The sequence below is a fragment of the Sparus aurata genome, chromosome 17 (assembly GCF_900880675.1).
Source record: "Sparus aurata chromosome 17, fSpaAur1.1, whole genome shotgun sequence".
Classification (NCBI taxonomy): Eukaryota; Metazoa; Chordata; class Actinopteri; order Spariformes; family Sparidae; genus Sparus; species Sparus aurata.
Genome location: NC_044203.1, coordinates 8,127,524 through 8,155,160, shown reverse-complemented (window position 1 = coordinate 8,155,160; position 27,637 = coordinate 8,127,524). Strand labels below are relative to the sequence as shown.

The 27,637-nt window shown below is 40.8% G+C and overlaps 1 protein-coding gene across 5 annotated transcripts in view; it reads left to right on the top strand.

Moving 5' to 3' along the window:
* pcsk6 (proprotein convertase subtilisin/kexin type 6) overlaps positions 1-23,934 on the top strand; it is a 30,450-nt gene extending 6,516 nt beyond the window's left edge. Inside the window, exons 7-21 of one of the 5 annotated variants that reach the window (XM_030394210.1) lie at positions 347-519; positions 605-817; positions 4,827-4,927; positions 6,648-6,751; positions 6,906-7,023; positions 7,976-8,164; positions 17,140-17,276; positions 17,396-17,557; positions 18,178-18,280; positions 19,907-20,103; positions 21,045-21,132; positions 21,291-21,394; positions 21,657-21,786; positions 22,150-22,262; positions 23,522-23,934. In XM_030394210.1, the coding sequence (XP_030250070.1) occupies positions 347-519; positions 605-817; positions 4,827-4,927; positions 6,648-6,751; positions 6,906-7,023; positions 7,976-8,164; positions 17,140-17,276; positions 17,396-17,557; positions 18,178-18,280; positions 19,907-20,103; positions 21,045-21,132; positions 21,291-21,394; positions 21,657-21,786; positions 22,150-22,262; positions 23,522-23,619 (2,030 nt within the window). In that variant the 3' untranslated portion in view covers positions 23,620-23,934. Of the gene's footprint in view, positions 1-346; positions 520-604; positions 818-4,826; positions 4,928-6,647; positions 6,752-6,905; positions 7,024-7,975; positions 8,165-9,588; positions 10,750-13,095; positions 13,539-17,139; positions 17,277-17,395; positions 17,558-18,177; positions 18,281-19,906; positions 20,104-21,044; positions 21,133-21,290; positions 21,395-21,656; positions 21,787-22,149; positions 22,263-23,521 lie in introns of those variants that run through there. The other 4 variants (XM_030394211.1, XR_003981213.1, XR_003981214.1 and 1 more) reach the window with 4 other exon arrangements.
* The last annotated feature ends 3,703 nt before the right edge of the window (positions 23,935-27,637 follow it).

Sequence of the window (27,637 nt, the reverse complement as noted above, 5' to 3'; positions counted from 1 at the left end):
GATAATTTACAACTTAAATTCTTTACCAAACAGCTCTATAGCCAACAGCAATGATCCTAGAGCAACATTGATTAAGACATGTCAGTAGCAATGTCAAAAAGTGATTCTCAATGCAATGTCAAATCTCAACAACAGGTGGTCAGTTGCAATGAGGGTTCTGGAAAATCATTGATAATGGTTTGGAAGGAGCAACACCAATATGGAGATATTGATTAAACAGCTAATGATACATTAATTATACACTTTTGAGTCATTTAAAATACAGCATGCTATTGTGTTTTAGGCCTACATTCATTCCATTTAAAGCAAGTGTGATGTGCTGTCTTTAATGTTACCCTGTACACAGGCATTCGAATGCTGGATGGTGATGTGACTGATATAGTCGAGGCCAAGTCCCTGGGAATCCGACCTGACTACATTGACATCTATAGTGCCAGCTGGGGCCCAAAAGATGATGGAAAGACAGTGGATGGCCCAGGGCCACTTACTAAGCAGGCTTTTGAGCAGGGCATCATTAAGGTTTGATCAATCAAAAAGACACAAAACTTCTCTGAGCAGAATTCTCTTCAAATGATTGACTTCCTTTTTCTTTTATGTCACAAAGGGGCGCAAAGGCCTGGGATCCATTTTTGTTTGGGCATCCGGAAACGGTGGTCAGCAGGGTGATCACTGTTCATGTGATGGTTACACCAGCAGTATCTACACTATCTCCATCTCCAGCACCACAGAGAATGGAAACAAGCCCTGGTACCTGGAGATGTGCAGTTCCATCATGGCCACAACCTACAGCAGTGGAGAGTTTGACGAAAGGAAGATAGTGAGTACTGGGTAAATGGCAATTTCATCAAATGTTGCTCTAACAGCCGTGTAAAATATATTTGATAAATATGACAATTAAAAAACAAATATTTGAACACCACGGACAAGTTTAATCCAGTACAATGTGACACTAATGCTGGCTTGAAGGTGACATTTGTAAAAAAATAGAAATCGAAGGTAGATATAAAACTATAGGGTAGGACATAACCACTAACTGCTGCTCGCTATACTCTTTGCTGTAGCTGTCTTTGACTGTAGCAACCAACTGTAAGCAAGTAGTTCAGTAAGTCTAATGGAGCTGTGGCCTTACTAGTTCACACAAGTCTGCCCACACTATGCCCCTGGGGACAAGGGAAACAGGGCTTGAAGATGGGGGATACAGTTTTGAGGTGATTTACAGGACTACGACTCTTGGGTCAAGCAGACATGGCAGGCGGGTGGCTGGAAAGGCATTGAGCGACAGAGAAGAGAGAGAAATGCTGTGTCTCAATTGAGGGTCTGCATCCTTCGGAGGTCGCATTTGAAGGCCAATTATGTCACAACGCCGGGCAAAGGTTGTCCAAATTTGAAGGCTCCTCCAAATGCAGCCTTCATTTCCCTGATTTTGGAGGATGCACTGCTACTATCCTTCGTGGTCTCACATATCCCAAGATTATTTGCATGCCCAAAAAAGAAGAAAGAAAGAGAGAAAATTTCAACATTGCGTGGCGTAGATCGTCACTTTCGCGGGCCTTGGCGGCAGAAATTGTGACGTAAGGGTAAAACATCTGGTGACGCAACCAGGAAATGCTCCAAAGGATAGACCATCCCATTTAACAGCAGTTGACACGGTTAACAAGGTCTCTCCATAGGACTCGCCTACGAAGGATGCAGACCCTGAATTGAGACACAGCAAAAGACACACATCAGCAATGGGCAAAACATATTTTGATGTATTACCCTTTAACTAGGTACCAAAATTAAAAATGTTAATTGAAATATAGCAGCTACAAATATTTTAACTCTGTTAAGATCTATTTGCTATTTGGTTTGGTTTCACAGCTTACCAACTCTACTGCATTGTTTCCAGCTGAAGGCAGCTATTTTGTCCAGCACCAAACAGGACACTGAGTGAGCTTACAGCTTGTTGATATAGTTGAGCATTTAGGGGCTGAAATGTAGAGTGTTTTTCAGGAGATTATGAAGAACACAACTGACCTAAAATGATATTCATCAGGAAACAAAGAAATTCTCTTTCTGCTAGATGTGTAAAATTGTTTGCTAACACATGCACCGTTACTATTTCATAAGGTTATATTATGCTACAATGAGGGAAGTCAGCTAACTGTATGACATCAGTCCATGTTCCCCACAGTGTTGCCCACTCTATTGTGTGCTTGTGCTACATGTTAACAACATTGCCATGTGGCTGGTTTCAATTGACTCAGGTTAAAAAATTAGATAACACTCGACTCTTTGAAGCTTGGCGGCCAACCAAAAATAACAAATAACCTGTGACCGTGACGGTATGCAAAGTTTTCCTGGATGAGTGTTCATGTTATGGTTATTGAATTGAGCAACCACTATCAGTATCCTGCTGTAACCCCTTAATACAAGGAAAAACAAAAGATATGAGGACATGAGGCCAGCATGTACAAAGGTTATTGTATGGTTTAATTTGGCCCAGTCCCACACAAAGCTAATCCCTGTAAATACTATGCTTTGGCTTGTGTCAAACTAACCAGAGTGATGAGAGAAGCAGCTCCCCTGTGCAGTGCTTAGTAGAGGCCGGCCAAACAGCCAGGCCTTCTTGTAGAGAGGATCCCACACACAGACCTTCTCCCATCTATTGTACATTTTTTGCATGAAGTGCTTATGAGTGTTTCCTATTCTGTTTAATGACGAATTATGCCCTTTGAACAAAGAAAGAACATGATAGAGGCAAATCAGGTCATTGCACAGAAATGTTAAACAGGTATTCAGTAAGGCAATGTTAGTTTTGCTTTTAGTCTTATGATGTATGGAATGATAACTTGTAAGTCAACATGTTTCCTACACCGTGGCAAATGTTAATTGCTGTTTTCACACAGCACACAACACAGCTTCCGTAGCAACTGAAAATGACATTGTGTACATGCCACTTGTTACTGATGTCATGGTTTATGATTCGATCTTTGTGTTGTGTTCTGTTTTGTCTTACATCTTGTTTCTTTGCCCTCTTGTGTCTCCTCTGTCTTTTCTACTTCCTCCTTGCATGTTTGTCTCCCTCTGTCTGTCAGTATTGTTTCCTTCATGCTTTCTCCTCTGTGCCTTCCCCTCATTATCTCACCTGTCCTCCCTCCTCCTCTCTCCTCACCTGTTCCTCGTTCCCTCATCAGTGTTTCTGTGTACTTAAGCCTTGGTTCCCCATGTACTCTTTGTCAGTTCGTTGTTAGTGTTTGTGCGATGTCCCCCTCGAGTTCTTTGTGCGCCTGCTCGTGTCTCCAGTTTCTGGTTTTGATTTTGATTTCTGTTTTTTTTTTCTATTAGTTTGTATAACTAGCTCCCTTGGTTTTTTGCATTCAGCTTTTTGTTAAATAAAGCTCGCCTTTTGTTCCTCCTTATCCTGCCTTTCGTGAGTCTGCATTTGGGTCCACCTCCAATTTCCTTCACCTCTTCATAACTGACCTGACAGGGCAAAACTAAAGAACAAAAAGAGAAACTAACATGACCATGGTAGCAGACTGAATAACACTGTGAAATAAAGGTGTAACTCCAGTTTCAGGATTAGATTAATATAGATAAAACAGCTCCACAAAAATAACCCCTTACCCTCCTCCTCTGCAGGCTATGTCAGTGCAGACCTGCTAATAATTCTCCAAAATTTTGAAACACAATCAACGTGAAAAAGACTGCAATATCTTATTGATGTATTTTACCTTAAAAAGACACAGTCTTTATTAAAGCGACTCACTCCTTTTAAGGCTGTCATAATAACCCCACCCTGAATACAAACACATTGTATTTCATAGACATATTTTTAAGATGAAGCAACCCGTCAGCACACTTGAATATATCAGCTGTCCAAGCAGGTCTCATTAACATGAACCTCAGTGATTCTTATCAGAGAATGAAATGAAATGTTCCCTATGATTTAATTAAATAACTGTGAAATATATATATATATATTCATTTATGTCTGACTGGCAGTTGTTGGAAATATTCATACTGTCATATGGGAAACAACATATATTCCTCAGCATTTTAACTTAGAGCCAGCCAATCTGGTAGAAAACTTAACCAGCCATTAACGTCACCACATTGACACATGATTTTTCCCAGCTTCTTCTGGAAAAACATCTTCCACTACTCCACATGAAAAGAAGTTAAAAAACACAAGAGTGGCCAGTTAGTATTTTAAAACTGACTGGATTAGAAAATGGATGGATTCTCTCTTTTACATAAATTGTTTGTAATATGTTTTGTGGAAAAAGAATACCCAGGGGTCTGGTGAGGCACCAGTTCATGGCCCAGGTCCCATATCTATGATAGCTTGCACACCACCCCAACGAGGAGTTGTTAAGAGTTGTCTGGTCCCCATGGCAACAGATTGCGGCTTTCCCGCTGTTGTAGTTTCTTTTGTGTTGTGTGAATAAACAACTGAAAAACGCAGTCAAAGAGAGAAGTTGTTCCCTTCCTATTTTCCTCAACTTCTTCAATAAATTATAAACTGAAAGACATGTTAAACAGGACAAGAAAAAATATAGTGTATTGAAAGATAAATAAAATGTCCCGAATCACTTCACTGAATGCTGCTTCTTTGTGATTAGTTTTAACTTTGCAAAAGCAGACTTGTTCAGACCTTCTGAAAGCTTTGTGACGCTCTCCACAGTTCAATGTATACGCATGTGTAATGTACTGTCTTGTCTGATCATTGTGCTGTCAAATGAAAGGTTATTTCATTAGACAACCAATAAAGTACTGAATTAATAATAAGTGGAAATCCCATTTGATGCACTAAATCATATTATGTTTGTGATCCCTTGCAGGTAACCACTGACCTCCGGCAGCGCTGCACTGATGGTCATACTGGCACTTCTGTCTCTGCTCCCATTGTGTCTGGAATCATAGCTCTTGCCCTGGAGGCTAAGTCAGTCAATTTTTTAAAACCCTCACTATCGCTCACTGTCCATCAGTACATCTGTCTACGTCTTCTGCCGACATCCAACTTAAGGGTGCTGTGGCAAGACAATCTTATGTAGATACTGCATAGTTACACAGCCAAATATATATTTACGGTTACACACATACCTTAATCCAATTCAAAATATTACATAGAGTACATTAGACCTGTTTGTCCACACTGTTAAAGAAAGGCCATTGCATTGCTTCTTCCTCACGGGTTTGATAAGAGGATCCATCATGCCTGTATGGTAATTAATATGGTTAGTTTAGCTTAGAATAAATCCTGGAAATAAGAGAAACAGTCCAAAGGTAACTAAATTTGCTAAAGTAGGCTAGTGTGTTATGTTTTGTGTTTTTTGTGTTTTTTTTTCTTTTCTTTTTTAAATCCATAGATAAAACCAACAAGGAAAAACTTTGGTCAAAGCCAGGCCAGTAGTTTCTCTGTTTCCAGTTTTTGTACCAAGCTCAGCTAATCAGCTGCTGGTGCTAGCGTCAGATTAACCAAACTCACATGAGAGTGGTATCAATCATCCTCTTAAATCTCAGCAAGAAAGCAAATATGCTTATTTCCCAAACTATTCCTTTGATTGAAGCTCTATGATGCCATTTCTATGGCTACACCATTCAAACAATTGGAAACATTCTGTATTTGCATTGTTTGCAAGACACAGTCTCCCACAAATCTCAGAAAAACTCTTTTTCACACGTGTTTCAAATGAGATTCTATTGGGGCTGAAGAGTTCATTTGGACAGCATGTTGCTTTTATACATTGAATAATAGGCCCCAGTGCTAGCAGACAGTCCTGTGTGGTTCATATTTTGTGATTTCTCCAGTGCTTTTAACACAATCCAGTGCCACATTTATATATCAGTATTCAACCGTGGCTCAATTTACCCTGACCCCATGTTCATTCAACCTCCTTAACCCTCTTAATATTAACACCTTTAAAGGGATCATTCTTTCTTAGGCTGTAACTGTAACAAAGTATAATGTAGAATAGGCAGCAGGGATATAAGAATGCAGCCACTGCATCATGCATCAACACAACATCAACAAGATCATAAAAAGATTCATGTAACACTAAGGCCTGTAGGGGGCAGTATAAAGCCCGTCAATCCAAAACATCTGCCTGTCTTTGCAGTTGTGGGAACAGTATGTATTACTTATTACTTATTTTTACTCAAGTAAGTTTACTTACCGGAAATGATGTCCTTTCTCTGCAACACGTCACATCATCCCTTTATCTTTAAAACGGCTCACAAATATATAGTTTCATTTAAATTAATGGCCACTGTTGTATTTAGTCAGATTGAATTCAGGGGCTATTTTTAGCTGCTGACAACAATGGAGAGATATTTCAGGCTTTGGATACACACACAATATTGTCAGTATGATACATTCATAGTTGGTTTGAGTCTTTTCATGGGATTTGATGACATAAAGAAAAATGTAGACATTTAAAATGAGTTCCTTTACTTGTGTCCGTCATGTCTGAATGTCGTCAAATGCTGAAGTTGTCTCGTAGAGCATCTGGCAAAAACATGGTCATCTCAGCAAACATGGTGGAATAAAATAAACGTATTGTTATCATAAGAGTGAAATGCCAAATAGAGCTAACAAGGATAAAGGTAATTAGCTGCTCTGTTTGGCCAAGTGAGACTAGTAGTGTCTTTGTTCTCTGCAGCCTTTTGCTGACATGGAGGGATGTACAACATCTTCTTGTGAAAACATCCAGACCAGCCCACCTGAAAGCTGATGACTGGAAGACCAATGCTGTTGGACATAGAGGCACATTGCATTCTTCTTCTAATACTAATGTTGACTGTTTTATCTTTCAAAAACACTGAAGCCTTAGATAATATTACAAGCACAATTACTCTCTTCAAGTTGCTCATTGCTTCGTGACTGACTTGATTTGACTTAATATATGTCCATTTCTCAGTCAGCCACCTGTATGGTTTTGGCCTGGTGGATGCAGAGGCCATGGTGGTGGAGGCTAAAAAGTGGAGGACTGTTCCTCCTCAGCACACCTGCAGCCAGATGCGTGAGCGACGCTCAAGGTGAGGTGAACTGCAGGCCAGTGTGGTATGTAGCTGACTGGCTATTACGCATGCACAGTCACTTTACTAGGCTACTGTTACACAGTGAACATTTGAGATGCATGATGCAGTGTCACTTTGAATGCTTCCACTACATGTTCCTTATTTAATTTTTTTTTTCAGATCTCCTATATTAAGTTGTTTGTTTCCTTGTAAAAAGTGTCCATTTGTACCAATCTGTCTGCTTCTGTGTCTAAAGTGTGTCTTACCTGCCAACATGTAGCAGCAGTTTGAACGCACTGATTCCATAGATTTCACCACTTACACTCAATTTATGAAAAAAGACAACATTTTATTGATGCTAACATATCAAATTTGTACAGTAAACAGTAACCATAGTCTGTGTCTTTGTCATCCATTGAGAAAGTCCCCAGACTTCTTTTTAAAAATCTCTCAATTTTTAAAAGTTGTTAAATAAGGAGAAACTTCTCAAATATTTGTAATTAAAAGTCCTTTCTTTCTTTATGCCAAAAACACTATGTCCGTTTGTCCCAGTAAAGTGTTTATTTGCATATAGTGAAGATCTGATCACAAGTGGGTCGCCTTAAAGCTGTCCACTTGTGATCAAATCACTCAGGATGGGTGTGACTAATACAAGGTCTGAACAGGCTCCTACAGGGAACTAAATATGATTGTGTTTATGCTAGTGCTTACATAAAGACAAATCACAATATGTAGTTGAAATACAAATTTATGAAATAATATAGAGGTCTTGACTGCACATTTCTCTCAAACTTTCTTACTATTGTTGTTGGAGTTTGTTCAGGGACTGCTGCTGTCCCTCACTTACATCCTGACATACTGCCAACATTGCTCATGTGCTTTATTGCATCTTTCAGGTGAAATGTGGGAGAGTAATCTATTCTGCCAGTGACCATATGTTGGATAATAATCATGCTTATGGCTGTCCCAGGTATATCCATGCAGGTCAAAGACTGAACAGCAGCATAACCACCTCTGGGTGTTCAGAAGAACCTGAGCAGCAGGTGGTTTACTTGGAGCATGTGGTGGTCAAGGCCCTGATTGTCCACCCACGACGAGGAGACCTGGAGGTCAACCTCATATCCCCGTCTGGAACAAAATCACAACTACTAGCCAAGAGGTGAGAGCTACACTGCACAAACCAATGCACTGAGCAGTTCTGACTGCATCTGAAGCCCATGTTGGCTTTTTATTAAAGGGTCAGTTCTACAGTATACCCTTGGTATATCCAAACATGCACATGCTGTAGTTTACAGTTTGCACTCACTGCAACATTGTTGTAAGAAAGAAGAAGTTATGTTTCAATGTACCTATGTGGAATTTATTAACGTCACTCTCCACTCTCTGCTAAACTGAGCGTGCCGTATGCTTCCAGGCCGTGAAGTGACAACAAATATATACTCTGTTTTTACCTAATTACCTAATTAACTCTTAAGTATTTTTGTTTAAAAAAGCTTTGTTATAACTTTCAGACCAAATGCAAAGAAAATATTCACCTTGTGTTGATTACACAAATTAGATCGTAGGATTGTAACTAGGGCTGTCAAAGTTAATGCGTTAATAACGAGTTGACGCAATATCCTCTTAACGCCGTTATTATTTTTAACGCGCGATTAACGCTCGGTCTAAAAAAAGAAAAGAAACGCGCATTGTATGATTTACGGCCGTCCGTAGTCTTGATCCAGATGGTGCCAGAAGAATAAGAAAGGGAATCAGAAGAAGAAGTGGGGTTGGCGGTTCGGGAAAAACACGGTGGACTGAAAAGCGAAAGGAAATGGAGAAAGGACTTATGAACGGCAAATTCACTTTCAAAACACTGCCAGATGGTTTGGTCGATAGGACAAAAGTTATCTGCACGTACTGTCGACATGAAGTGAGTTACCATTGAAGCATGTCGAGTCTCAAATATCATTTGCAAGCCAACGCAAGCTCATCCCTACATGAGACCAAAGTCACCATGCCAACAACAGATAAGCTGAAGAGGTTGGTGACAGTCCTGGAGAGAGAGAGGGTGATTGTGTATGTGTGACAGAGAGAGAGAGAGATTGTATGTGTGTGTGTGTGTGTGTGTGTGTGTGTGTGAGAGAGAGAGAGACAGACAGACATACAGAATCAGGTTCCTAACCAGTGTTGCCAGATTGGGCGGTTTTCCGCCCAATTGGGCTACTTTTGTTGACGCAAGGTGGGAAAAAAATACATTGGGCGGGTGAAAAAAATTTTGGGTGCTTATGTCCACATTTGGCGAGTTTTTAATATTGTGAAAACAGCACTCTGAACTGCGGGAGCCCATGAGGAGCGCCGGAGGAGCAAGTTAAATAAAAAAATGCGACAACCCCACCCCCCTGGCTGACGGCGAGACAGCCCTAATTGTGACGTTTCTATCCGCACCCAGCGCATTTCAGCACCTGGAGATTCAAGCACTGCCTGAGGCTGACTGGTGCCCAGTTCTCAGCTGCATAGTTTCTTAAGAGGCTACCACATTGTTATGAATGATTACGGGTATGCTACCCCTCCTTAACTCTGCCTCTCGACCGCACTCAGCAGCACCGCATGGTTTACTCCAGGGATCAGCTGATAGAGCTGAAGCCGGCCGGCTTGGCTGTGGTGGCGTAGGATATCCCTGCTGAACTTTGGAGGAAAACACACCGGGGTTGCAGATGGAAAGGATCGCTATGGCGGAGGAAAGGAGCAAAACATCAGAGACTTATCGAGAGGAAGACATACAAGCCGTGTCTCCGATCTCTCATCATGTGCAACGTGAGATCACTGGGGAATAAGATGGACGATCTTACAGCCATAACCGGAGTCATCAGAAATACCAGGAGTGTGGTTTGATGATTTTCTCGGAATTATGGCTACACGCGGATGTTCCTGACCACAACGTTTCCACCAAGGGTTTCCACACGGCATTGTCCCAGCAAGGACTGTGCGTTGTTACCCAAACAACAAGCCTTGTGTAACAAAAGACATCAAAGCCATGCTCAACCAGAAGAAGAGGGCTTTCAGAGGTGGCAACAGGGAGGAGCTGAGGGACATTCAGAGGGACCTGAATGCCAAGATTGAAGAGGCTAAGGACGGCTACAGAAGGAAGCTGAAGAGGAAACTCCAGCAGAATAACATGAGGGAGGTCTGGAGTGGCATGAGGACCATCACCAGTTTCAGACCAACTAGCAGTGGAGCTGATGGTAGTCTGGCTAGGGCCACTGGGTTAAATCTGTTCTTCAGTTGGTTTGATACTGCAGCCCCGGCCCTTGCTGGCTCTCCTGTTGACTGTCTCCAGCCACCACCGCCTCGTTCCAGTGAAAAAGACGCCGCAGCCCAGTGGTTTCTCGGACTACCGATCGGTGGCACTGATGTCACATATCATGAAGACCCTGGAGAGACTCGTCCTGGAGTAGCTCAGGCCTCTGGTCAGGCCTGCACCTGTTTCCCCTCCAGGAAAGTTCGCCTACCAGCCCTGGATTGGAGTTGAGGATGGCATCATCAACCTGCTGAACCATGTCTCCGCCCGCCTGGACAGGCTGGGGAGCACTGTGAGGGTCACATTCTTTGACTTCTCCAGTGCTTTCAATACCATCGGGCCTGCTCTACTGGCGATGCTGGTGGATCCCCCCCTTGTGTCCTGGATTGTGGATTACCTCACTGGCAGACAGGGGCATCGCACCTGTGGGGGATCTGGGTGTTTTAACACCCACACTTTTCCAGGTGAGAGGGTTCAACACCCACACTTTTTCTAGATGCTTTCTATAAGGTCTGGGACCCTTACTTGCAGCATATCGGGCCCATGCTGTCCTTGCTACCTGGATTTACGAGATCAGTTTAGCCTGTCTTTGTGACTTTGTCTTAAGTGCTCACTATCAAACAAACACCTTGTAGCCTTGCTATGTTTGTATGCTCTGTATTGATTGCCATCTAGATACTGCCTTGTCTTACTGCGGGAGATTGAAAGGGAGGAGGCTGGATGGAAAATATGCCCACTGTTATTAGGGCCTGAGCAGGTCTCCACCGCCGAGGTCCCTATTGTTTTTATACTGACGACTTTTTTGTCCCAAATGATCGCATTTTTCACTGCCTGAACATACCCCAAAACTCACCAAACTTGGAATATAGGTCACACCTGCTGAAAAATGTTATAATCTATTGTCAATGTGAATTTCCACCACTAGATGGCGCTATAATCCAGGAAAGTGCTTTTTGCCTTGTAACTCCCATATACTTTATGGCACATTCAAAAAACTTATATCCACACGTTCACTGAATTGTGTTGAGTCTCCTGATATAGGCCACGCCCATATCTGCATCTGTTTTTTCGCAAATTGTTGAAATGTTGCAAACATACTTTTTCAAACTCCTCGCAAGCGATTTCACTGATTTGCATGAGACTTTCCACACAGCATCTGTGGACCCTCCTGAGAAAACATTATTAAAAGAATTTTGATATTTCGAACAGTACTCAAGTTATTAAATAACAACCTCCTGTACATTTTTCTCGAAACACAAAGTGTTGCATATCTACACATTGGTGTGTCCTAATGACATGAAACTCAGGGTACTACTTCCTCATGAGTCCCTAAGGCTCTGTGCAAAATTTTGACCGATTACCCCTAGGGTGGCGCTCTTTAAATTGAAGTGTTTTATATCTCCACAATAGGTTGGTCGGTAGCGCCCCCTGGAATATTAAAAATCCAAGCCCCGCCTCCTACATGAATGGACATGAATGACATTCGGTATGCATATGTATCATGACAAGACACACAAAAAACAGCCGGGGTACCAAACTGTCACTCCAACGGCAAGTCGGCCATTTTGATTCAAAGTTCCCATTTCACCCCCATTTTGATCCATTTCCATGCCTCGTACTTTAACAACTCCTCCTACGGATTGAACACCACAGCCTTCCAATTCACTCCTCAAACCTTGAACGTGAAAAGTTATCAAAAGCTTTCGCCTGCGTCAAACATGGTGGGTGTCATGGTGCGGTCCATTTTCATGCTTCGCCATAAAGCATCAAGTCCTTATAAATTCAACATACAATTTCCCATGTACACCAAATTCATCACACACGTATACGATGTCGCCCTTAATACCTTCATGCATCAATACCGTGTCATATCCATAGCGCCACCTACTGGACACTGGACAGGAATTCAGACAAACATCCTATTTCCATGACATTTATAGGTTTTTTCCTCCATATCATACACTACAAGATGACATGCAACTAAAATGTGAGCACACTCTCCGACAATGTTGCCGCCAATAAATCATCAAAACACAACTGACCACAGATTACTTTGAGCGACTTTTCACCTGTAGTCCATTTTGTTTTTATGCAGTTTGCAGAGAGTTCTTCTGACTTCAGCGTACAGTATTTAATACCGGCAGGAGCAGGCCACCAAATCATAAAGGACAAACTTCCTCATTCCTATCTGGACCAAAGTTCACATGTTTGATAAGAGTCGAGGCCTGAACACATAGGCCAATATACAGTTAAAGTCACAGCGCCATATGTTGGACACAGGAAATGACATTTTACCCTTTCCTGCACTGTCTGAAACACAGACAGTTAAGAGATGCGTACATAATAATCAGGCAAAATATTTTTCATTTTCTGTCATGTCCGAGCAGTGAGTTTTGCGTTTTCTAAAAATGTAAAAAAAAATAAAAAATGTTGATAGTTGGACGGTTTCTCTAGCTGAACATATGCTGAAGAAGGAGCGGAACGAAATTTTAAAAATTCCCCATGGGGATGACTGGGGAAAACTTTGCAGAAAAAGCTGAATATTTCGTGCATTCAGCATTCACACTAATTAGTGGGCAGCCATGTTGTCTAGATGTGAATCACAAAATGTGATTTTGAATGTAAACATTTAGAATCAAAGGAGATGAAGGAAAATGGAACTGTCCAGCTAAAAAATAAAAAAAAACAAAGACAAATGGACCCTCCAATCATCAAAGCAAAGATTCCATGATGCATGTCAGCAGGGGTATAAAAGGGACAGCTGTTCTTCAGACTGTCTCATCGTTTTATATGTTCAATCGTCTCAACAGGTATCACTGCTGATAAAGAGGGAAAGCAAAGCGAACAATCAACAGGCAGATCACTGCTACAGACGACATCCGTTTACCTGACGACATCTGTTCATCAGGTGACATCAGTCCATCAGAACATGTGTAATACTGAGCATTACTCTGAGGAAATGCCAGCGGAAAAAATGCTGTCTGTGAGGAACTCGAAAAGTATCCAGAGGACCTCTAAACGGCGGCTCAGAGACAGTTCTTGCGAGAGGTTGTCCAACAGGTGCCAAGCACTTTCTCAAGAAAATACAGAGCTGAAGAACAAGTTGGTTGAAGAGAAAACCAAATACGTCAGTCAGAAGAAATTGACAGTCCAACTTCACCAAGAGTTGGCTCAGACAAGAGACCAGTTGGAAAAAGACAATAGGCTGAATGAAATTGACATTAACAAGCCTCAAAAGTACAGTGTACAAAGTACAAAGATCCAACAGGTGATACCAACCAGGTGAGAAACACTTAACAGCTGACCACCACAAATAATTAAATGTGTGGGAAACACTGGTTAATGCAAAAACCACAACAATCGGAGTTGTTGTGCGTTTGTGTGTTATTGCTTGGTGTTTAAGTTAATAAGGTAATTTCAACATTTGTGTTTACATTTTATTAAGGTTTACAAAATCAAGAGAAATCAGCTAGAGTTTCTCAGTATAGGACTTACATAGCAGACTGAAAGATAAGCTATGAGCATCAGAGCATCTCTCTGCGTTTGCAGAATATGGTGTTACATCAAAATATACCCTAACCCTAACCCTAACCCCACCAAAGAGCTGGTGGTGGATCGGAGGAGAACCAGTTTCCATCCTGGGGACTAACATGAACATCGTTGAACACTACAAATATCTGGGGGTGTTCATCGACAGTAAACTGGACTGGACTAAGAACACTGAAGTCCTTTACAAGAAGGGACAGAGCCGCCTCTATTTTCTGATGAGGCTCCGCTCCTTTAACAGCTGCCGGACTATGCTGAGGATGTTTTATGAGTCTGTGGTGGCCAGTGCTATTCTGTTTGCTGTTGTGTGCTGAGGTAGCAGACTGAGAGTCGCAGATGCCAACAGACTCAACAAGCTGATCAGGAAGGCCAGTGACGTTGTGGGGGTGGAGCTGGACACTTTGACAGCAGTGTCAGACAGGAGGATGCTGTCAAAGTTGCGGGTGATACTGCAGTATGACTCTCACCCTCTCCACAACGCTCTGGTCAAACAGAGGAGCAACTTCAGCGAGAGGCTAAAACAAAACAAAACAAACTATAATTACTTATTCTCATTTCATTTATAAAGCTACAACCATTTCACTGTACATTGTATATATTTCCAGATTGTCTACTTTATTATTTATTTAATTTTATTGTCTAATTTAATATTTTACTTTATTTTATTGTCTACTTTAATATTTTATTTTATTTTATTTTATTGTCTATTTTAGTATTTTATTTATATCTTTATCTTTATCTCTTGTTTCCATTCATGCTGTATTTCTATTTCTACTTTGTATGGAGCATTGGAACAAAAACAATTTCCTCCCCGGGGATTAATAAAGTATTCTGATTCTGATTCTGATATCTATCTGCCATTGTCACTGTTTTCAAAAAGACCTGAGTTTGCTTCCAGCTACACTTACCACTTTTTATTTCTTTCAGCAGCACTATCTGTGCTATGTACATTTATTAATAATAATAATAATAATACATTTTATTTACAAAGCGCCTTTCAGGACACTCAAGGACACTTTACAGAGGGACATCCGAAAAAACATTGGATAAAAAAATAAAAATAACATTTAAAACATTCAATAAGACAACATTCAAACATCCAAATACAAAGAAAGAGAAACAATTAACAACATTTCAAAAACATCAGTGAAAATACAGTGTGCAACAAAATTGAACAACAATAGAGGTAGGGCGGTGTAACAGTTAGGGGTGGAGTGAATAGGCAATTTTAAACAGGTGGGTTTTGAGTCTGGTTTTGAAAGCAGGGAGGGAGTTGGTGTTACAGATGTCGGGTGGTAAGGAGTTCCAAAGCTGGGGAGCAGAGTGACTGAAAGCTCGGCTCCCCATGGTGCGGAGGTGTACTGGGGGGATAGTGAGGCGGAGGGAAGAGGAGGATCTGAGGGAGCGTGCTGGATTGGAGATGCGAAGGAGATCAGACAAATAAGGAGGGGCGAGTTTGTGAATGGCTTTGAAAGTGTACAGAAGGATTTTGAATTAGATTCTTTGTTTAATCGGGAGCCAGTGAAGCTGCTGTAGGATAGGGGTAATGTGGTGGGAAGAAGGGGTTTTGGTGATGATTCGTGCAGCAGAGTTTTGAACCAGTTGGAGCTTATGAAGGGACTTGTTAGGGAGACCGAGAAGAAGAGAGTTGCAGTAATCTACACGGGAGGTGACAAGACTGTGGACAAGGATGGAGGCAGTGCTGGGGGTGAGGGAGGGACGGAGTCGGTTGATATTTCGTAGGTGGTAGTAGGCAGAACGGGTGGTGTTATTGATGTGGGATTTGAAGGATAGAGTGCTGTCGAGGATGACACCCAGACTCTTAACCTGAGGGGAGGGTAAAACTGAGGAGCTGTCGATGAGAATGGGGAAACAGTCAACTTTGGATAGTGTAGATTGGGTGCCAATTAAAAGAATTTCAGTTTTATCGCTGTTTAATTTCAGGAAGTTTGAGGTGAACCAGGATTTGATTTCTGATAAACAGGCGGTAAGGGAAGAGGGTGGGAGTGTGGAGTTTGGTTTACTGGAGAGGTAGAGCTGGGTGTCATCAGCATAGGAGTGGTATTGAATGTTGAATTTACGGAAAATGGTGCCAAGGGGGAGGAGGTAAGTGATGAAGAGGAGGGGGCCTAGGACAGAGCCCTGGGGCACACCTGTAGTGACTGGGGAGGGGTCGGATTTAAAGGATTTGAGCTGGATGAACTGAGTACGACCTGAGAGATAGGAGTGGAACCATTGAAGGGGGGTGTGAGTGATGCCGATGGAGGAGAGTCTGCTGAGAAGGATAGGGTGGGAGATGGTGTCAAATGCTGCACTAAGGTCAAGGAGGATGAGGATGGAGAGAGAACCGGAGTCAGCTGCAGTAAGGAGGTCATTAGTGATTTTTATGAGGGCAGTTTCGGTACTGTGGTGGGGGCGGAAACCAGACTGGAAAGGGTCGTAAAGAGAATTTTGTGTAAGATGTGTGCAGTTGAGTGGCAACTACTTTTTCGAGGATTTTGGATATGAAAGGTAAGTTGGAGATGGGGCGGAGATTATTGTAATTATTAGGATCCAAGCCAGGGTTTTTCAGGATAGGGGTGATGGCTGCAGTTTTGAGGGATGGAGGAACAATTCCAGTGGTGAGTGAAGAGTGAATGATGGCAGAGATGAGGGGAAGCACAGATGGGAGGCAAGATTTGACCAGGGTGGTGGGAATTGGATCAAGCTGAGAGGTGGAGGGTTTAGATTTGTGGATGAGGTCAGATATTAAAGAGCCACTCGTCAGTTTCTTTCAAGGTTAGTTGCGTAGGTAGATGCAGCTGCTGGTAGCTTTACATTTGGCAAAATGTTTGTTTCTTAGCTGTTATTTGGGGCTTCTTTGCTGAAACTAAGAATTACCTGTGACAGAAATACATTGATCAGCAGTGGAAAAAGAAGCAACGGTTTTGGATTAAGAGCCTGCAGTATCTTTCAACAATTTGACGGGCCAGACCAGCCCTTGGAGGAGAGGGTAGAGAGCCAGAATTGGAGCCTGGCTTCTCTGGGCTGATTTCTGGTCACAGGACTCTGAAATGGAACTCAGGCTGGCCAAGCTATGGGAAATCATAGCCTGTTGTGTCTGCATCCTTACAGAGACCTGTCTTTACTACAACATTTAATGTATATATGTGTATAAATAACTGTATACATGTTCTATGTTTGTGTAGTATAAAGGAGTTCAAAAACTTCAGTATGCAACTCAGTGTTGTATAATGACAAATAAATCACCCTGAACATTTAACCTTAACCTCTGTCAGTCATATTTCACCTTACTTTTATGTCTATAGGTTGTTTGACAGTTCCAACGAGGGTTTCAGGAACTGGGAGTTCATGACAGTTCATTTCTGGGGGGAGAGGGCAGAGGGCACATGGACTTTAGAGATTATTGACTCACTGTCAAAGCTACGCAATCCTGAGGTGCTGGGTAAGGTTAAAAAAACATATGCATGCTCAGGCGCACTTGTATTTAGATTTACACCTGTAGCTGTCCTTATTCAGAGCAAACTGTGAAAAGCAACATTATTATTGTTGTTGTTGGCCCAGGCAATCTGAAAGAATGGAGACTGATCCTCTATGGCACATCTCAGAATCCTTACCATCCCAGCAGTGGTCTGCACTCCCATTCAACAATGTCGGATATACAAGCCCCAGAGGAGATCCTGGAGGAGCCGGAGATGGAGGAGGAGGAGGAAGATGAGTACGATGGTGAGAGAATCACACGTTTACATATAAACTGAGATGATAAGTGTACTCTATTGCTAATTATTTTAAAAAAGAATTTGCAACACAGAATCAATTAAATCTAATAAAAATGTGTCTGACAATAGTTTCAGCACTCGATTATCATTAATAAATTAAAATAATTAATTAATAAATAAATAATTAATAAGTGGAGAAGATATCATACATTACACATAAATCATTTAGATGTACAAAGATTGTAGGTTGGTAAGATGTAAGTAGATCATTTATTTTCTGTAAAATTAAAAATACATATATATATATATTTAAAAACAATACATTTTACAACTCTACAAATACGACTCTTTCATTTTCACGTAGAGCACAAACAGGCAAGAACATTTATTTTATTGATAATTTAGGCAGCTGTTACAGTTATAAATAATGTCTTAGAATTGGCAAAACATTTCTTTGAGCTTTTAGTAAGAATAAAGCTAAATATAAGTTTGTCTCCTGGTCTCATCTGGTCACATGCAATTGAATAATGAATGGAACAACACTGTTGTGGACAGAGATTTATGATGCATTCTAACTGGTGATGATGACGGTGATGTTAATTATAAATAATGTGGTGTTCAATTAAGGACCTTGCCACAGTGAGTGTGGAGTCCAGGGCTGTGATGGACCAGATGCTGACCACTGCCGCAACTGTGTCCATTTCAGTTTAGGCAGCATGAAAAGTGACAGGTAAGTGTTGAAATAAGGAAACGGTGGAAAGTAATTATATGTCATATATAGTTAATGTAGTTAATACAATTAATAATTTATTCAGTGAATTTACTCTGATGTCGATGATTAGCCATATAAATTCTACAAGTTTGTATGTAGGCAGGGTTAACAGTATTTTAATGTGAACTTTGCCTACATGCATTTGATTGCCTCCTCTCCTTTATTCCAGCGTGTGCTGAATAAGCTCTTAATTAGTAGAGGTTATATTAGATGATGGGAGTCTCTGTATAGTTTGACTCTGATGGTGTCAGTTTGTTGCCTAACAACAAACGATGACATTTGGCAACAAGGCAACATGCTCTCAACACTTTTTATGTTCGCTTTGATTTTCTCAACCAAGAGTCATCTGTACAATCTACTCAACATCTAGAGGACCAGCCACTGTCAGTAACCACAGGAGACTGTTCCCATTTACCTCAAGACAGCCATCATTGTCCCTCTACCTAAAACATTTTCTGTGTCTTAATGACTACTGCCCAATGGCTCTGACCTCCATCCTGATGTAGTGCTTTGAGAAACTGGTTCTCCAGGAAATCAAAGTCAACCTCCCTGCGAGCCTGGACCCTCAACAGTACGCTTTCAGAACAAACAGAACCACAGGGGATGTCATATCTACTTCCCGTCACTTCACACACCTGGAGAATAAGAATAGTTATGTCAGGATGCTGTTTGTTGACTGCAGCTTAGCATTTAACAGAGTCTCGCCATGAAGATGTCTATAAAACTAAACACTCTGGGCTTCAGTAAAACACTTTGCAACTGGACACTGGACTTCCTCAAAAGCAGACACCAGAGAGTTTGGATTAGCAGCCACGCCTCATCTACGTTAGTGCTCAACACCATAGCCCCTCAGGGCTGTGTGTTCGGGCCCCTACTGTTCACACTGTACACCTATGACTGTACTCCCCGACATCAGGAGATCTCTATTGTGAAGTATGAGGATAACACCACCATTTTCGGCCATAAATATAAATATAAACAATAATGAGTGTGGATATTGGGAGTATATCGACAATTATACAGAGTGGTGCACAGAGACCATCTACTTTAAGAAAACCAAGGAGCTGATAGTTGATTTTTAGGAAAAAGGAGGCCAAGACACTCCCCTGTCTACATCAGTGGAGCTGAGGTGGAGTAGGTGAAGAGTTATAGGTTCCTGAGAATAAACTCAGAAAGAACAGAGAACCTATTGTGCTCATCACACATCACCAACATCAGTACCATCCGTGGAGTGAGATGTCTGCACAGAGCCCAAAGGATCCAAATAGAAAACACCCACCCCAGCCAAAGTTTGACTTGAACCCTTAACCTTTATATCAGTGTGTTCCAGTATACTTCAGACTACATTTCTGAATTTCCAAGCACTGAAGCAATACAAAAAAGTTGAGCAGCGCTCCATGTGAAACAATACCCTTGCTCTTTTCCTGTTGCTGCTCTGTCAGTTTTGAGCTCAAGATATTTTGGTTGTGAAGCTCACAACCAAGCCTACTGGAGTTTAACCAATTAAAAAATCCAAACTCCATGACCAGCTAATTTTCTGAGATATGATATGTAAGCTAACTCTCTATGCACATTTGATTTTAGAAGCTGTGTGAGCCACTGTCCACTGGGACACTACGAGGACACAGCGTCTCGTTGCTGTAGACGTTGTTATAAAGGCTGTGAGAGATGTGTTGGCCAATCAGCTGGTGACTGTCTCTCTTGTCGACGGGGAATTTACCTTGACACACTCAACTCCAGCTGCAGTGATAACTGCCCCCCAGGTTACTTTGCTGATGACAGTAAGTCTACATCCAGTCTAGACCAAACACAATTGAACTTTTATTAGAGATGCAGTTTGTAAGAATTGGCCACCTGTTGAATTGATGCTTAAGCAAATAGGGGTCAGCAAATGACCACTGACACTGCTAACTGCTGCTGAATGTGGCAGCCAATAACTAGTAAGCTCACTTGGCAGGGCAGCTATAACGGTCTGGAAGCGTTTGTGTTTACATGGCTAGCAAGGGATCTTTGGACTGTATACTATATATTCTTAACATACAGAAATCACATATCAAAAGTGTTATTTATTCACATTCTGTTTATAATTTTAGATAACCTTTTAATGTTCAACTAAAATTCTTACTTATTTCACCTTTAAATATATGATATGTAGCAGTTATGTAGATAAAAAGTGCAGTCTCATCTCCCTGTCAGTGGTGGTAATGTACCAAGAACTATAGCGTGTGCCAAAAAAAGATTGAGAATAAGGTTTACTACATTAGATTACATTACCCTTTTTACAAGATTATCTGGTCCCGAGCATGGACAAGACACAGGGCAGACCTGAAGATGATGTCAAGGCAGGTTCATGCAGCATCACAATGACAATCAGCTAAGAATCCTGCCTATGGAAACTATCTGTAGTTAAAAACTAAAGTGAGAGTGTACCTAGTAAAGCAAATGAGTTGAGTTGAGTACAGCCAAGATGTACCAGGTAGAGCAAACACATCCTTAGACTTACTCCTCAGTACTCAGTTTGAGCACAACTATGATGATAACAGTCATAATACTTTTATTGATTAAACGTATATACTGTGTAGTTTGTGGCTAACTAAAGGGCATGTTTCACAAGTTTTTTATGTTACATACATACATTCATGTAAACTGTAAAGAAAATCCAGGACCCTTAATTTTGTTATTTTCATCACTATATTAATGCTTGTATATTCTGTCTTGCCAGATCAGAGACAGTGTGTGAAGTGTCATGAAACTTGTATGAGTTGCCTGGAGTATGCAGACAGATGCACTGCTTGCAAAGAAGGCTATAGGTATGTAAAGACAGTCACACCCAGGACACACTACTAGGCTCAAAAATGAAAAAATTAAAAGCAAGAGGCAGTGTGTCCGGAGCATTTGACTGCCATTTATTTTTAAACTTTGTTTTAAAATTACATATTATAATTCAGTTGTGGGGTTTTGATTATAGTCTGGCTGGGATCACATGTGTTCCTGAATGCACCACCGGAACCTTCCTCAATCTGGAAGAGATGACGTGCAGCTCATGCCATTCCTCTTGTAGGACGTGTACAGGTCAGTGTGATTGTCAGGTATATGCAGTTTCTACAGTGCCTTCACAGCAGCAGCAGCAGCAGTAACAAAACCTCTCAGCTGTAAGTGAAATGGTGATTTGAACACCTGGGGTACACAAGAAATGTGGCATAGCAGACAAAGTTGAAAGCATTCAGGTATATATATATATTTTTTAAATGATTGTGTGCTTCTGATAATGGCTTGTAAAGTGACCTGGAGGTTTTCATCTTGCATGACATTGAGTTTCATGATGGCTTCCCAGGGCCAGGTAAGGAGGAGTGTATCCAGTGTGCTGAGGGCCACCTGCAGCAGGAGTGGAGGTGTGTGCAGACATGTGCTCCTGGCTACTACTCTGGAGAGGCAGCAGGAGCCCCTCATAAGATGTGTCACAGGTGTGTGATTCAGTCTGACAGATATCCCTGGTTCAACCCTGCATTACATGAAAATGTTTTTCCTCACAACAACAGCGCTGCAAGTAAATATTAATAGTTAATAGTAAGTATTAAGTCAGCCAGTCAGTCAGTCAGTGTGATGTTTCTCATTTGTAATAATTCAAACTGCTGTAAAATCTCAATCTCGGCTGGTCAGTTATATTTGACTCATGCTGACATTTTCTGGTGCAGAGGCAGAATGAACCATATCAGCTTCAGCTGGAGAGCTGCTGAGAAAAAAAAGTAATGATCATTTTGCTGCTCGAGTCCCCTGAGGCAGCTCTTTTTCTCTTTTTGTGTTTTTTTGTTTTTTTGTCTCTCCAGGTGTGAGGAAAACTGTCTGAGCTGCAGTGGCCCTGGAACAACTTGCACCAAATGCAAAGAGGGTTATAGTCTGATCAGCAGGACTTGTATTGTGAATGCATCATGTAATAATGGTGAGTTCGAAATAGTAACCCACATCTTCTAATTATTGGATATAAGCAACTGTACTTGTTTGAGTTTCTTGAAGACGTTTCAGCTCTCATCCAAGAGGCTTCTTCAGTTCTCACTAACTGGGGGGGAGTTACAGACTTTAAACCCTGTGTGGGAGTGTCCTTACAGAGTTGTTATAAGGACACGTGTGAGCTCTGAGCTCTGAGTCGTTAGGGCCACTTGTGGGTTGTGGACCCAACCGGCCTTCATGGTGGTTGCTGGGGCTATCTGAGCACAGTTGTTAAGCTGCCCCAGGAGGAAACTCAATACTGCATTGTAGGTGGTGATAAGTAATGTCGTAGGCCACCTCCTCTGCTCAAAGATGGTCGTTCCAGTTAGACATTGTGATTATTTTACTCCCCTTCAAACCATCTGTCTTCTCTGGCCAAGATGTTTACATTGTTATCCTCAAAGGAATTACTTTTCTCCTTCAGATGTAAGTGGACAGCAGAGTCTTGACCTGAGGAGTTGGCCCTCCTGTGTTGCGCCATTCGTTCATGGAGAGGTTTTTTTGTCTTCCAAATGTACAAATCTGTGCAGTCCTGGCTGTATTGAACAGTATAAACTACATCACTCTGTTTATGCCTGGGTGTTTTTTCCTTAGGATGGACAAGTTTCTGCCCCAGTGTGTTGGCATGTTTGAAGTGAACCTGAATATGGTGTTGAAGATCCTATTGAGTTTCTCTGATGGTCCCGCAACATAAGGAATGACGATGTTGTACGTTTTTCCGTGCCCTCCTCTCTGTCTGCTCTGGAAATTTTAGAGGTTTTGACAAAGGTCCAGTTTTTCTAGTAGCCCTAGCAACCCACATGAGGCCAGTTGGGTCAACTTCCACATGAAACTGAAACAAGTCCAGTTCCCTATGATATAGCACAATTCACAACCTGCAGTTCACATTATTGTTGATAAACAGTAGTGTGTGTATGCATGTACTTGGTCAGTGAAGCTAATTCTTATTCTGGATGTTAATACCAGACGAAAATGAGCTTTTAGGTTTTAGATCACCATTGGTAATGGGTTGTGTTTGAGGTCACAGTTCAAGTTTTGATCAGTCATATGTTCTCAGAAATGAAAGACACATTCAATAGAAAAGCAGATCTAAGAAGAGAGTCAGTGGTTAATCCGATTCGACTGTACTGGCTACAGGACATGGGAAGTAAAGTTCTTGTGCTCTGTCTTTATTTAGTAATGATGATTCTCTTCCTCTGTTCTCTCTGTCAGCTCACGAGGTGTTCTGTGAGATGGTCAAATCCAACCGTCTATGTGAAAAGAAGCTTTACCGTCAGTTCTGCTGTCGTACCTGTCTGATGAACGGATGAGAAGCCAACCTCCTCCTGACACCTCCTTCTCTCTTACTCTTAATCTGTTAAACTGATTTGGTCAAAGCTATGTCAGTTACAAACATTAAAAGGTAACAATATTTCTTTTGATTTGTACTTAAAAACAACAGTGTTTAACTTAAGCTCTGCAGTTTTACTTTGGAGGTTGCTGAAGGCAGGTATACACATAGACCTTTTTACAACAGGCATTTTTAAACTGCAGTCTGTGGAATGTGTACACTCATTCAGCACTGAATCGGTATTGTTTTGAACATGTACAAGACTGAATAATAATAAATGTACTTTTTACAACCATGACAAGTACTTTTTAAAAACACTAAAGTCAAAAATTGAGCTGACACTTATTTCTTGTTTATCAAATTCATTCAACTTTTAATACAATTTAATTGGCTCAACTTAGAGCATTATTTTCAATCTGAATGACTTTTCATTTTAGGTATATTTTCACCTCAGTAAATTGCAAATAATAAACCACAATGCATTTTTTTTTCAAAGACAGGACCGCCACTCCAAACCAGGTGTTCCTGTTATAATTTAGGTTGAAACCCAAATGGTACAAAAAAACAAGTCACGATGGAAAACAGTAGCAACCAAGGAGCTTAAACAAAAGCAAAGAGCACATCAATGCAGAAACAAAAACAAGAAACATACCCAGGTGAGACATGAGGAGACATGACAGGGGAAGCAGCGATACTGGTGAATATGGACGAACACAGAGGAAGACAGATTAGCAGCACAGGCAAACACGGATAAACACGGGGGGAGCCAGAAGAAGATGGAATCAAGTGATTAAGACATGAGGGAGAGCAAAGACTTTATACTGACAAACTAATAAGGGGATGAGAAACAGGTGGAGCGAGGCGAGAAAAACACAGACAAGGGAAGGAACAGAAAAACACTGGAGGGAGGGAAAAACAGGAGGAACTGAAAAGCAAGACAAGACACATAAAGGTACAATTTCTAAATATAACAGGAAACAATGTGCAGGAGCAGTGTTTTCTGTGGGAGAGAGTAAAGAGAACTTTGGGCTTTTTAACTTTGCAGACCGTTTACATGCACAAAAAGGCTACATAACTCAAAAATGGAAATGCAAAAACCCAAAAAGCATAATATGGCCTCTTTAGGGATTTGTAGCAAACGTAGTGAAAGTACTAAAGAAAAGTGCAGTATAAAGTTCCCTGTCAGTGTTTTACTAATACATTTGATGTTTTTGGATAAATATTACCACTGCATTAAAGTTAACTAAAATTAACCACGTTTGCCATAATATGTATCTTACTTCAGACATTCCTGGGTATGAAACGTAATGGAAAAACCTTTTTTCACTGAATAAACTTAATTTACTTGACTGTAGTAAAAAGACACATATCTTGGTGAGAAAAGCTTAAATTTGCCGTAAGTGAGTTTTGACCAAAAAGGAATTAAAAAACAACTGAAAGCATGTTTGCCATGACATTAATCCAAGCTCAATTATCCTGCATCAGTAACCTTGCTTGAAAAAACTTTTTTTCAGTGAAATACAATTTATTCTATCTCACAGTGCAAAAAGAAGCTTCTGTCGCTGAGAGGGGTTCAAAATTGCCATTAAGTGTTTGTTGACCCAAAATGAATTAAATAACACCTAAACCATGTTTGCCATAATATTTATCCAACTTCTTGTCCAGTTTAATCTACTTCACTGTGCAAAAAGACGCTGATCTTGCTGAGATAAGCTTAAATTTGCCATTAGTGAGTTTTGACCAAGAAGGAATTGAAGAGCAACTGAAACCATGTTGGCCATGATATTTATCCAACTCAAGGGTATGAAATTTATTTGAAAAAGCTCTTTTCAGTTAAATACAGCTTAATCTACTTGTGTAAAAAGACACTTATTGAAGTAAGTAATGTATGGAGCCCCAGACATGACATGGTAAAAAAAAAAAAATTAATTGTGGCCTCAATATAGCTATAACATGCGCACGAAATACTAATTTGTTGCCACGAAATATGATTAAAAGTTGACTATATTATAGGCCTAGTTAAATAACTGCCTAAATGCGGGATAAAAAGATATTGACTAGAACAGAATAAGAAAAGACACTCACCGCGGTTTCTAGAGAAGGTGTGCTTGATTTGCTTACCCAGTTGGCCAGGAAATATATTAATATTATTAATTAGTATTTCGTGCGCACATTATACCTACTTTGTGGCCACAAATTAGTATTCCGTGCGCACGTTATCCTTATTTCGTGGCCACGAATTAGTATTTTATTAGTAGTATTTCGGGACACGCTATAGCTATATTGTGGCCACAATTTACATTTTTTTTGACCATGTCATGTCTGGGGCTCCGTAGTAATGTTTTATTGCCTGCCGGTTTTATTTGTACCTTGTCTCATTCTCATTTTATCTCTCTTTTTATATCTTTAACGTTGTGTAATATCTAAGATCAGTTCAGTTGTGTGTTATCAGATGGGGGAGAGGAAAAGCTGTCAGTATACAAGACAAGATCAGAATTTGTGTCTGCATGAGATCTGGTCTGGGAGCTGTGCTGGTTTCAATCACTAAACTACAGTCGTGTTCAACTTCAAAATCTGAGTGAGGGAGATATGTGGCTGGATTTAGAGGTGGTGAGCGTTTTACAGTGATGTGTGGGCTTCAGAAAATAACCACTTCGTAACCCGAACGACGTGCAGCTGTCATGTGTTGTGTAGCATAAGTATTCAAAATGTGTAGCACTGAATGTGGAGCATGACCAACACAGTCACTGACCAGTACAACAGGAGCAGATTTAGCGATCATGAATGCAACTGGCATGCCCAGAACAACAGGAGAAAGCTTGGGCGAACAACACGCAACAGCAGGAGCGTCCTTAGACCTGGGCATCCGGGGCTATATCCCTGGATGTTTTGGGGATAGCCCCGGATCTCTGTACCAAACAAAACAAACAAATATAATTGCCTAATGATGAAAATAGCCCCAGAGGTTTTTATGTGGTTGCATATCAAATGTCCAGCAGCCACAAATGCAACATTATCACCAGCGCAAATTGTGCAGAAGCTGACCTGGTTTTCCTCATGGCATATGCCCATATATGGGCAGAGTCAGAATAATTTGTTGCAAATTCAACATCAGTGTTGTTCTTTCCCCCTCTATGTGTCACTGATTTTACCAGAGCCCGTCTATTAGCCTACTGTTTACTACCATTGCAGCGTTTATAGTAGTTAGTTATTATGGAATATGGAGTTTTACAGTTAGTTATTATGGATATACGGAGGTTTACAGTAGTTAGTTATTATGGATATACGTAGGTTTACAGTAGTTAGTTATTATGGATATACGTAGGTTTACAGTAGTCAGTTATTATGGATATACGGAGGTTTATAGTAGTTAGTTATCATGGATATACGGAGGTTTACAGTAGTTAGTTATTATGGATATACGGAGATTTACAGTAGTCAGCTATTATGGATATGCGGAGGTTTACAGTAGTTAGTTATTATGGATATACGGAGGTTTACAGTAGTCAGCTATTATGGATATACGGAGGTTTACAGTAGTCAGTTATTATGGATATACGGAGGTTTACAGTAGTCAGCTATTATGGATATACGGAGGTTTACAGTAGTCAGTTATTATGGATATGTGGAGGTTTACAGTAGTTAGTTATTATAGATATGCGGAGGTTTACAGTAGTTAGTTATTATAGATATGCGGAGGTTTACAGTAGTTAGTTATTATGGATATGCGGAGGTTTACAGTAGTCAGCTATTATGGATATACGGAGGTTTACAGTAGTCAGTTATTATGGATATGTGGAGGTTTACAGTAGTTAGTTATTATAGATATGCGGAGGTTTACAGTAGTTAGTTATTATAGATATGCGGAGGTTTACAGTAGTTAGTTATTATGGATATGCGGAGGTTTACAGTGGTTAGTATGGATATACGGAGGTTTACAGTAGTCAGTTATCATGGATATACGGAGGTTTATAGTAGTTAGTTATCATGGATATACG